The sequence below is a fragment of the Dendropsophus ebraccatus genome, chromosome 5, assembly GCF_027789765.1.
Source record: "Dendropsophus ebraccatus isolate aDenEbr1 chromosome 5, aDenEbr1.pat, whole genome shotgun sequence".
Classification (NCBI taxonomy): Eukaryota; Metazoa; Chordata; class Amphibia; order Anura; family Hylidae; genus Dendropsophus; species Dendropsophus ebraccatus.
This window is the reverse complement of record NC_091458.1, coordinates 135,638,350-135,651,242: the sequence shown is the minus strand read 5'-3', so window position 1 is coordinate 135,651,242 and position 12,893 is coordinate 135,638,350. Positions and strand designations below refer to the sequence as shown.

The 12,893-nt window shown below is 41.9% G+C and overlaps 1 protein-coding gene across 1 annotated transcript in view; it reads right to left on the bottom strand.

Annotated features, from left to right (window-relative positions):
* Nucleotides 1-1,375: 1,375 nt before the first annotated feature.
* Nucleotides 1,376-12,893, bottom strand: part of LCK (LCK proto-oncogene, Src family tyrosine kinase) — a 30,360-nt gene continuing 18,842 nt past the window's right edge. Inside the window, exons 6-13 of the mRNA XM_069971344.1 lie at nt 11,052-11,155; nt 10,390-10,539; nt 9,718-9,870; nt 6,475-6,654; nt 4,657-4,733; nt 3,793-3,946; nt 3,324-3,455; nt 1,376-2,758 (exon numbers count right to left, since the gene is read on the bottom strand). Of these exons, the coding sequence (XP_069827445.1) occupies nt 2,556-2,758; nt 3,324-3,455; nt 3,793-3,946; nt 4,657-4,733; nt 6,475-6,654; nt 9,718-9,870; nt 10,390-10,539; nt 11,052-11,155 (1,153 nt within the window). The 3' untranslated portion in view covers nt 1,376-2,555. The remainder of the gene's footprint in view (nt 2,759-3,323; nt 3,456-3,792; nt 3,947-4,656; nt 4,734-6,474; nt 6,655-9,717; nt 9,871-10,389; nt 10,540-11,051; nt 11,156-12,893) is intronic.

Below are 12,893 nucleotides of genomic sequence, written 5' to 3'. Positions count from 1 at the left end.
CATGGGTGTTAATTGCTTAGCAATCAGTTATAGCGTTTTGGTTCTATTGTCCCTAATCTCAGTAGCCGTGGGCGACACCAATCTCTCCGTGCCGGGTATGTAACCATTTAGATGATGCTGTCAAAACTGACAGCAGCATTTAAATCAACTTCACATACAGTACCTGCATTGTATCTAGCTTATGCTGAGTCTGAAAAAAAAATAACATAGCATAAGCCACCTGACTCTAAATGAGGAAGTAAATATTAATTATTATTTATAGTAGTCAATATTTGGGAGGCAAAAGAAATGTGTGAGTTAAAAAGATCTATGAAAGGCGATCACAGGTGTGAGCGGGTGACACCCCCTACATGGTGAAGCGGTTGTGTAAAATATAGATAGAAAAGAGAGCAAATGCACAGCAAGGCCACTAGGTGTCGTTCTAGCACAGTTAGTAAGGAGCTGTATCAGAAACCCTGCTGCAGTGTCTGCAAACATGGACAAGAACTCCAGGAAACGTCTCACCTCTGTAATAGCAAACAAAGGTTTCTGTACCATATAGTAAGTTCTGTTTTTCTATTGTATCAAACACTTATTTCATGCAATAAAATGCTATTATTTTTTACAATAATTAAAAAATAAATCAAACAATGTGTTTCTCTGGAATTTTGTTTTATTTATAGATTCTGTCTCTCACAGGTGATGTATACCCACAATATAAATAACACACCTCTTTTTTTTTTTAGGTGGGAAAACATGCAAAATCAGTAGCATATCAAATACTTATTTCTCACTGTACATGTAAATAGAATAAACTATGTAATATATATTGTAGAGGAGAAAAAATATTTTTTCTTTATAAGCTACTTCCTCTCCCATTTCTGCTTCCTGCTCTTATCATTCACTCTCAAATCTCTGCTAAGATCCATTTTAAGAGAAGACACTATTATAGAGGTTATAAGCTCACTAAGGGATCAAGTTACATGCTGCTTTATAGAAGATTATTTGGAGGACTGTACAGTGAGAGAGAGAGTCACAGAGATGCTGCTGGCCCTAGCAAATATTTTAGTCTCTAACCTCAGTACAAGGTTCACAGCTACGCAAGTCATTGATGAAGTATAATGTCATGCTGCTGCTGTTTCTGAGGATGTGGTGCAAAGAGATAGGGAAGCGGAGCCTCTTTTCTCGGTGTACTTTGTAAGGTCGATATTAGAGATGAGCGAACCGGGTTCGAGTTCGAGTCGATCCGAACCCGAACGTTCGGTATTTGATTAGCTGGGGCTGCTGAACTTGGATAAAGCTCTAAGGTTGTCTGGAAAACATGGATACAGCCAATGACTATATCCATGTTTTCCACATAGCCTTAGGGCTTTATCCAACTTCAGCAGCCACCGCTAATCAAATACCGAAAGTTCGGGTTCGGATTGACTTGAGCATGCTCAAGGTTCGCTCATCTCTAGTCGATATCCTAGCAGATACTCACCACCTACTCTGTTACTGATTTCAAGAAAATCTGGCAGGTAGAGGTGGAGCAAGCATAGAGAAAACTGGTGATAATTATCATGTACAGTTTATGTAATGGCCAAATATAGTGCTATTTCTCATGTTGACAAACAGGTCAACCGAAAAGTCATTTGCAATGACAGTTACACTTTACCATCCAAAAAAATTCAAACTTTATATGTATCTTTATTTCATCTTTAAAATGCACAAGTATATTATACATAGGATAACTAAACATGAATGTTGTTAAAATAAAAAACAGATATTTTTGGGATAAATCAATTTGCAGTGGTTATTTAAGAATTTAAAAAAGAAAAATATTTAAATATATATACACACATGTTGCCATGCTCCAGTGGGCCTGATGGTCCTTGTTTATTTACTTGCAGCCATAACTTGCCATACATCTATATGACAGCTACAGCCAATCGCTGCCCTAAGCATTGATGTTAGCGTGTACTGCATATGACACACTGTGGATAGTGATTGGTTTAGATGGTTAGTTGAGGTCCGTTACTGGCCTCTCTGCCTGTCAATCATCACTCCGAGCGCGCTGACAGGCAGAGAGTGGTGACTAGACACGGGTAGAGAGCCGCCCAGAAGAATACCTCCACACCCGGGGAATAAAACTCGTTTTTTTTTTTACGGTATAAAGCTTCTGCAACAGCCACGACCAGTACATGCCACGGCTGCTGCAGGAGCTTTATACAGCACTCCTGGGCTTATTGGTTCCCTTTAAAATCATTGGCTACAGCAGCCATGGAGAGACAACAGAGATGGCAGTGGACCAGAGATGAATGGGTAATATCGGTATATTGCAGAGTTTATTTTGCCCAAATTTATAGATTCTCATTCCTGAAAAAAGTGTTGTCATTATAGCAATTACCATCAGTTTGTTCACTTTTTATCTTTGTTTAATATGAGTTGACTACAGCATTGTTTGTTTTAATATTAAATTGTTAGATAAAAGCAAACCATAAATAGAAGGTGTCTGTTGGCTGCGCTATCTTTTAGTAAGATCAGAGGACAAATAATGTCTATCCACTGATAAAAATCCAACTTGTGTACCCAGCTTAAGGCTGAACCTGATATTGGCCTTCTGTAGCTGTGAAGAAGTCTTCCAAATAAGAACGAAGGAATTCAAATGTAGGTCTTTCTTCTGGGTGATCCTTCCAACATCGAAGCATCAAATCGTAAAGTTCTATCGGACAATCTTCTGGTTTTGGCATGCGGTAGCCACGCTCCAGATGATCTATCACTTCAGGATTAGTCATGCCTGTAGAATAGAGAACTCATTTACTTTATATATTTAACCATGTTAATAAAGAGTCGGTGCTCTGGGGGCGGTAAAATTATATTACTACTTTTGCATGATAAAAACGCTTAAATTGAATATCCCAAGTCTACAACTTATCACCTATCTTTGGTGATAAGTGATCGGTAGTGGTCCAATGCTGGAACCCAAGTACGAGTACAGGGGTCCTGAGTGCCCTTATATGAGTGAAGCGGTGGTCCTGTATGCACACTGTCACCCCATTCAAGCTCTAGGGGCCTGACAAGGGTAGCGGGTAAGATATCAGAATGCAGCGCTTAGCTATCTAGAGCAGTCCCATAGTGTGTGAATGAAGCCTCAGTCCAGTATGCACGTTGATGCTGCATTGACAATGGGGCACTCAGGACCTCCATTTTCACGATCAGTCAGGGTCACAGTAAACATTAATCACATCAAGGGGGTTAAAATGCCCAAACCGGTGCCAGCTAGAAGTTGAAATAATTACGCCATATGGCACTTGTGGCGTATGTGTTTAGAAAGTTTCTTACTTTCTTTTCCGTTGACTTACCCGGATAAGGAATTCGCCCATGTGTGATTATTTCTGTTAAGAGAATACCAAAGGACCATACATCTGATTTGATGGTAAACGTTCCATAATTTATAGCTTCGGGAGCTGTCCATTTAATTGGAAATTTAGCGCCTGCAATTAAGTAAAGATTATGTAATATTTAATACCAATAAAATAACTAGAGATGAGCGAACCTGTCGAGGTTCGGGTTCATATGAACTCTTGGCTTCTGACTGCCGGAGGACCGCCTGGAAAACTGGGATACAGCCTATGGCTATGGTTGTATCCCAGTTTTCCAGGCGGTCCTCTCCACGGAGCGGGCAGTCAGTAGCCGAGGGTTCAGGTTCATACGAACCCGAACCCGAACCTCGGCAGGTTCGCTCATCTCTAAAAATAATGTGCAAAAGCTTTAAAAGATGTTATTTTTTATTGAACACAGCATAGTGGACTGGTTTGTATACTTAGGTACCTTCCCGTGCTGTGTACTCATTGTCCTCTATCATACGAGCCAGACCAAAATCTGCAATCTTACAGATCACTCTTTCTGATACCAAGATGTTGGCAGCTCGAAGATCCCGATGGATATAGTTTTTACGCTCAAGGAAAGCCATTCCTTCTGCTACCTAGTGATTAGAAAAGTACAGTGAAGAGGATAATAAATTGGAAAGAAATTACACAGAATAAATATTCTATCCCTAGGGCAATGCTGAGACTTTTTGTAACACTAAAGACTGAATAAAACTATTAAACCCCAGCTGAAGTGGTAAAGGGTAGCTATAAGAAACTTCTGAAATGTTATAAAAAAGTTTAATAAGTTTAGAATGGTAGGAATCACAATTTTTTGACATGAGCAGGCTGAATTGCTTAGCTGAGCCCGTTTAAGTGTAAAATCACTTTAAGGCCTCATTCACACGTTCAGTGATTTTTTAGGTCCGCTTTTTGTACTCCATGAAAAATGGTCTGTAATCGCATCCGTATCTGCATCCACAAAAATGTTAAAGTGATAAAAAACTAGCTTGCTTAGATTTGATCCATGTTTTTTACGAAGGTGAAACACAGATCCCATAGACTTCTATTGGCAACCCATACCGCAATCACATTCCGCAGTAGGACGTGTCCTTTTTTTTTCCAGTACGGATTGTGCATCTGCTATAGAACGGACTGTGTAAATAGCCCAATAGAAATCAATGGGCAATAATTTGATCAGTGATTGCGGATCCGGAAACATGGACAAGTTTGCGGGACGTGTGTATAAGGCTGCACTTTCTGGAATATCCCTTTAGTTATTGGATAGCTTCTACCAGCTTCAGCATTTTGTTACTTGAATCCTTACCTGAGCTGACATATCTATAAGTTTATAGACATTTAGTCTGAGTCCTTCTGGTGTCTTCAAATAATCTACCAGGCTTCCTGTTGTATGGAGATACAAGTCAGTGAAAATTGTCAACAGATAACAAGCGAATTTCTATTAGGATGAGTTCCCACGTTATGGTTGCCACATGTGTATGAAAACATGCTGATATGCAGTGTCCAATGATTTTATGATCTTGCGTGTAGATAGAACGTGGCAGCCACAATGTGGGATTGCTCCCTTTAAGAGATTGCTTAGATAAGAATTTTTAAATATGCTATTAGGAAATTCAGGAACCCAAGCTATTAGCCAGAGTGAAGTTTAGCTACAAAGAGTGCAGTCCCAACAGTCACACTGGTTTTGCTGATCAAAAAACTACTGATCCTTTGGCGCAGCAGATCCACAGTGTCATCTATACAGTCCCTGCAGTCATGGACTGTGCACACAATAGTACCAGGGGCGGATTAACTTTACCATGGGCCCCGGGCTGTTTACCAAGCTTTGCACTAGCTTTAGTCTTTTTCTTCCATTATGCAGCCTGTAAAGGACCTGTGGTGACATCATTGTCACATAAGGTCCTTCAGTATGTTCTTTAATGTTACTGCATTGTCTCCTGGCTGCAGTTTTGCCCTGGTTTATGCAAAATTGCTGTAAAAAGCAGCAATTTTTATGCAAATTATGGCAAAACTGCAGCCTGGAGATAATACACCACTGAAAGTATAAGTCTGTTTGGGGGGGCCATGGGCCCCCCAGGAGCTCAGGGCCCCGGGCTACCGCCTGAAACAGACCTGTTATAATCCTCTACTGAATAGTGGTATGGCCCGTGACCTGTGACATCACCGATTACATCATTAATTTTATCACTGAAGACGTCATCGACAACCTCACCAATTATTTCATTGACGACATCACTGTTTGTTATACCGTAGAATTTTCATATCTACAAATGACACTATAGTGGGTAAAGTATTCATCACAAAAGATGCAAATATATGAATGGGCAGTACAGAGATGCAGGTCTTAATAAGTCAGCTATCACAACATCATATGGAAGAGAGTTCCATAGTCGCACTGCTTTTACACTAAAGAAACTTCATCTGGAATGAGGGTGAAACCTTTTTTTCTCTAGATCTAGAGGCTGACCTCTGTTGTGGTTACAGGCCTTGGTGTAAAAAGATCACTAGAAGAATCTCAGTACTGTCCATTTCTATATTTGTACCCTCTGTGGTGATTACTTTACCCAGTATAGTGTCATCTGCAGATATTAAAATTCTATGTTATAACGTCATCAGTGATGTCATGAGCGATGTGATTGATGATTGCGTCATCAGTGATGTCAGTGATGATATTGATGATGTCATCACTGATGTTGTTTCAGTTGTCATCAGTGATGTAATTCCTGAGGTCATGATAGATGGTCACTGATGACATCACAGATGAAATAATCTGACATCACTGATAACATTGATTACATCACTGGTGACATTATTGATAAATCACATATGACATCATCGATAATATCACTGATGACATTATCGATTACAACATAACAATTGCCCTAGGGCTGCATCCAGCTTCTGCAGCTACCAGGTATCAAATGCAAAGCATTCTGGTTCGGAGATTGTTGCCGAACCTGAACAGTTTGACAGATTTTGCGCAACAGCAATTGTGGACATTTAAGGTTTAGGCTAGACCTTATAGTTTTAGTAAACTATCTGGAGAATTCAAAAGGCTTGTCAATTTTTATCATCTGAACTGTTTCAGCAGTTAATTTAGCACAAAAATGTACCTAAACCTTACCGTTTTCCATGAATTCTGTAACAATAAATATAGGTTCTTCCGTTACCACAGCATGTAGACGAACCAGGCGTGGATGTTGCAGCTGTTTCATTAGGTTGGCTTCTGCCAGAAAAGCGGCGGGGGGCATGGTGCCCTGCTTAAGGCTCTTTATTGCGACTTTGGTGTGCTTATTGTAGTAACCTGCCCAGTAAGAGAAGGAGCAATATAGAAACAGGTTATGTAATTATAAGCAGAGAGGAAAATCTCAGCAAATGACAAATCAGCTGCAACCTTTATATCAGTTTGAAGTCTATATATATCATTGGGGAACTGCTAATTCATAATTAATTCAAAAGCAAACAATTCCAATAGTAAGACTTCTATGGCTTCTGCGCTGGGCTCACTTGTAGGACTCATCAAGATAAAGGGGAACTATCATCAGGTTAAATTAATCTTGTGGCACCTGTAGTTCCATCCTATTCAGCCTAGTCAACTATACATAAAAAAAGGAACAATTGGCAGCACATCTATGACTCTGTTCTCACTGCAGGTTTCATGCTGCTTGTGGCTTAAAATGACACTGTCACCCCCTTTGTGCATTCTGACGTCTCTACACAGGTGTAAAGGGTAAATTTAGCGTTTTTCATACCTTATTTCATATCATACATCATGGTGTTTGTTAAAGTAAAAAGTCATCTTTTATCAACTGCAGATTGTATTAAGTGGGCGTGGCCTCGCGGCATCAGCGCCACTTAACCCGCCCACAACTGCACCGTTGGCCCCCTTGACACCCATTGGTTGGCCGACGTAAAGGGGGTGGGGTCTAGATCTTTCGCCCAGCCTGTTCCATGGCTGGCTAGGGGGTGGGGCCAACTGTGGTGTTGTGGGCGGGACTAATTGGCGCTAATGCCGCAAGGCCCCGCCCACTTAACACAATCTGCAGTTCATAAAAGATGACTTTTTACTTGAACAAGCACCATGACGTATGATATAAAATAGGGTATGAAAACCGCAAAATTTACCCTTTACACCAGTATAGAGATGTCAGAATGCACAAAGGAGGTGACAGTGTCACTTTAAGTACAGACAAAAAAAAAAAAAACAGAAGGTGCAACAGCAACCCACAGGTGCAAGGGCTAACCGTATATACTCCTCCAAGTGTACACACGGGAAACACCTGCTCTGTAGATATTAAAAAGTGAGGATCTTAGCAAACTATTTGATCAAACAGAGTGTCCCATGTCGCCAGCTTAAGGCGTCCTCGTGACATGGTCCCTACTCTAGCATTTTCACACTAGCAATGGCCTCTGCTGGGCTGAATAAGCCTAAAACCCAAGGGTGCCATAAAAAGAGATCATTTGGCTCCTATCTGCCCAGTTGTAGGCTTATTCAGCCCAGGAGAGCCCATTGCTAGTGTGAAAATGCTAGAGTAGGGACCATATCTCGAGGACGCCTTAATGTGGCGACATGGTACACTCTGATCAAATAGTTTGCTAAGATCCTCACTTTTTAATATCTACAGAGCAGGTGTTTGCCGTGTGTACACTGGAAGGAGTATATACGGTAAGCCCTTGCACCTGTGGGTTGCTGTTGCACCTTCTGTTTTTTTTGTCTACACTCATACATGGCTCCACTCCTGTTCACTCACTCTTCCTAAGTCTTTGGGTAGTCGAGAATTTTCCCATGACATAAATACTCAGTGGTTTTGAAATGCTTCACCCAATGTGGAATGTAGTTTCTATGCACATTTCACAAATTTATTCTGAAAATTTTGCTGTATTGTTACAAAAGACCCCATCTTGTAAATTTCAACAAACAACATTTTTTTTAATGTAAGCACATGTTAAATTTAGCTCTTGAAAATGAAAGTTACGCTGTGATTGGTTGCTTTGGACAACTTTATGATAGACCCTCCTTAAGGAGAACTAGTATCCCTTTGACCCACATCACTAGGCAGCCAACACCCTGCTCTGCACTAGAAAGGGACAACCAGTAATAGTATAATATTAGGTCCTTTTCGGGTGGTAGTCCAGGGCCCTGAGCTCCTGGGGGCCCATGGCCACCCAAACAGACTTATTCTTTCAGTGGAGTATTGTCCCTGGCTACACTTCTGCCATGATTTGCAAAAAAATTGATGCTTTTTACAGCAATTTTGCACAGATCAGGGCAGCATGACATTATATATCCTGTACTACGAACACTACGCTAGTGCTATCATATGTACAGTAGGGTGGAGGGGAGCCCAGACTTGATGAACAGCCCGGGGCCTATGGTAAAGTTAATCTGCCCCTGGGGACAACACCCCCCCCAGCTGTCCGCAAATGGAAAGTCTATGTTCTGAGATTTTTAGTTGCCTAAGTGGTGTGAGAGCTATTTTGCATATCTTTTCTTCCTTGGACAACTAAGTCAGTTTTGCTTTGATTTTTAGCACCTGGCCATTTAAAGAGGATGTACCACCCGGTACATCCTCTTTAACCTGAACCCACGGATCGATTGGTGCCGGCACGGGGAAGCCGGTTCCACGGTCCGTTTTTCGGACCGCCGCCGGTTCCCGTGCACGGCGCCGTTCGATCCAGCGGTACCGGCCGGTGCTGAGGCACTGGAGGTCGGCTGGCCCGCCCCTAGTGGGAGGGAATTCCCTCCCCTGTATGACGCGGCTCCCTTAGAATGAATGGAGCCGCGTCATAGAGGGGAGGGAATTCCCTCCCACTTGGTGCGGCCCGGCCAACCTCCAGTGCTTCATCATTGGCCGGTACCGCTGGATCGAACGGCGCTGTGCACGGGAACCGGGCGGCGGTCCGAAAATCGGACCGCGGCATCGCCTTCCCCGTGCCGGCGCCGATTGATCCGTGGGTTCAGGTTAAAGAGGATGTACCAGTTTGTACATCCTCTTTATACTGAGGTCTTTACTTTTGCACCATACATTTTTAATTACTCTTTATTTGCTGTGGTACCTAATATTTAGGAACTGAGAAAATGGTTCATATGTAATGGACCTGTCCTTAAGTTTTGTTTTTTTTTTACAATATGGTTTTCAACATTTACCTTGAAATCGCAGGATTTTAGTTTTCAAGCCACCCTTCACCCCACCAACACTTAGCTGTTCTCTCAATAATCCCAAGTCAGGGATATACTGAGCAACACTCTTACATCTAATATAAGCCAAATAATAAACACAAATTCTATCCTATGACATTTATTAACAATTTGCAATTGTCAATAAAAATTGTCATGATTATTATGAATATAAATAGGTTTACTTACCCATCCACACTTCTCCAAACTGCCCTGCACCTAGTTTTTTCACCAGCTGAAGGGAACTTCGGGAGATTTCCCATTCATCACCCCACCAGGGTTTTTGTGGCCGTTGTGTCTGACATGGTTGCTTCAGTAAGGTGCACAATCCATCCAAGTTCCCTAAAATATTAAATAGGACTTAATAAAGGGGTTATCCAGAAATAAAAAAAATAAAAAAAAAAGAGTTAAGTATGTCTAATACTCAGCCCAAAGTGGCATTATGGCCACAGACCTACTCAGGGCAGAGACCTTCACGTCTTGATGGGGATACCCTGTTCAGAGCTGAAAGTTCCATGTAGTAAGTAGCTGTGTATCGCTTACCCACTCCATGGGTAAGCCACTCTACACCCGTCGGTGAAAAACCTGCAGGGTTGCAGGGCTGACCGGGGAATGCCCTGGAAAGTAACTTGTCAGGACACCATCTTGATATTTGGGACAGCCCCTGCACTTCCCGGACTATGCCACAGGTTTAGGGTAGGTTTCCAGACAAACCCCATCCCCCCAGAACCCCACAATAATGCCCCGCGTCCCTGCATGCGCCCCTAGACTAATAAGATTTTTCAATGTTTACAAAAATATTACAGACAGGGAGGGAAAGGAGAACTATAAGCAGCTAGAGGGAGAGAAAGAGTATTTTACCAGAGTGATGTTGCACAAGTTCCTGGAGAGTCTTGAAAGTTATTCGAGGAGATATATAAAATCCTCCATTGTCCATGTTGCGGATCTTGTAATGCTTCACCACCTCTCCATGATTCTGATCTAGATCGCGCACGGATAACGAGTAGGAACCTGGAATCAACAATAAGTGGGCTTCAATCATACAGAGAGGAAAGGGTGTAACTAGATTATAGGTTACCATGAACCCTAAGGCCCTATTACACAAAACAATTATCGGCCATATTCGGCCAATATTGGTAGTAACAGCCGATAACCGTTTTGTGTAATAGAACACAATGATCAGCTGATATGAACGATGTCGGCTGATCGTTGCAGTCGTTTGTCTTTCAACATATAGAAAGACAAATGACTAATATAGCAGCAATCTGCCGCCATCGCTCTGAGAAAAAGTAGTGGCGGCAGCAGACATCTGCTATGGGCTGCCTGGACAATCTAGCGATCACCCAGGCAGCTCCCCGCGCCCCCCCTCCCCCCTGTACTTACCCGCTAGCTGCCGACGCGTGCAATAGCGCCGTCAGCGAGCAGGGAACGAGCGTTCGTTTGCTCCTATCCATCACCCAGTGTAATATGGGCTTTAGAAAAAAATAATAAAAGTCTGATTTATCGTCAAACTATATTAATACCTTTATTTGTCTCACTCTCTCGGATAAGGAAAGATCCTTGCTGGTTTCCCGGGGCTAAGAGCTGACGCTCTGCATCTTTCCGACCCAGGTCTTTGAAGAACCAACTAAAGAGAATATGTTGAGGTTTTAATAAAAACTATTTTTTCTAAACAAAATCATTTCAGTCTCTGTTTCTAAAATTTGCATGTTACATTACCAGTTCCATGAACATGAACATTGCTTACAAAAATCTGGAATATCCCAATTACATTTTTGGCTATTGATACCAAATTGTGGGACCAAATAGATAGTATTTCTACTTGAGGAGAGATTCACAAAGCAGAACATGACTGAGAATGTATACCAAGCCTGAAATCTCTCCAGAAATAAATATTATTGCCCCTCATTAGTACATAGTAGAGTTATGCCCTCTTCTGCCCCATGATAATAATGCACTCCTATAGGGGTAAGAGGTCCCTATACACATTAGATAGTCAGTCAGTCACACCAAAATTGGTAAGTACAGTAAACACATGTCTAAACAATCAGTAACTGAAATCTCTTATTGTTTTTTTTTTTTTTTTAGAGCGATCTAATACCCAGGGGCATAACTAGAAATGGCTGGGCCCCATAGGAAACTTTTGATTGCCCCCCCCCCCAACTGACCACTAAGCCGTCAAGTGTAGTCATAACTGCAATCACTCGTCAGAAGTGACATTTGCAGAACCTGGGAGACCACCAGGTGCTGCAAATGATGACAGCTCAGGGGGCCCAGTGTATTGCAGGAGCAAGCCATCAGGCCCCCAATGCCGCCGACCCGTAGCAGCTGCCATGGCTGCTATGGTGGTAATTAAGCCCCTTCTAATACCCCTGAACATTTAAACAGGCACTGTCTCAAAAAAACAAACCCACATTCATTATCAGAGTATCCTGGCCACCCACATTGTATGGTCAGCTCTCCTGTCACACAGCAACAAAATCTCTGTATTATCTTGACTGGATTGTTGCATAATTGGATTGTCACCTGGTAAGTATGCGGAGTTGATAAGACAATTAGCTAGTCAATTGTCCTCAGTTGATAAACAACCTGCATAATGAACAGGTGTCTTTTCTTGCGTGAGCGGCAAAGGACTGGGACTTCCCGTGTTTGGTCTCTTTTTTTGACCAAAGAAAAGACTAAATATCGGCATGGAGGGAGCAAGGACCACAGTTTGGCCGTATGTATAACGTTGAAAAAGCAAGCATATTGTAAAACTGCTTGCAATCACAATCCCTGTTGTCATGTTAGTGCCTCTTTAAGGTTTTTTAGGTACCATATCTGGTGAGCTAATGTATTTCAGAGGTAATTGACAATCGAATAGCCCTGATAATCTATCTGTAGTGGGCTAATGTATTTTAGGCATAATGGGGGAGATTTATCAAACATGGTGTAAAGTGAAATTGGCTCAGTTGCCCCTAGCAACCAATCAGATTCCACCTTTCATTTTTCAAAGAGTCTGTGAGGAATGAAAAGTGGAATCTGACTGGTTGCTAGGGGCAACTGAGACTGTGTCACTTTACACCATGTTTGATAAATCTCCAATGTTAACCAGATGATAGCAATGAATGCTATAAAAACAGTGATACAGTCCTTAGCATCAAATGGGCCCCAATGTTTATTTGTAAGATGTTGCAGATGTTTGATTGCAATAATAAAGCTCTAAATCATGGATGGGGAACCTTCAGCCCTTTAAGCTGTTGCAAAACTACAACTCCCATCATGCCTGGACAGCCAAAGCTGGAGGGCCGGAGGTTCCCCATCCCTACTCTAGATAAAGAAGAGTTAAACACTTATTTTAATAACTTGTGGTTGTGGAATACAAT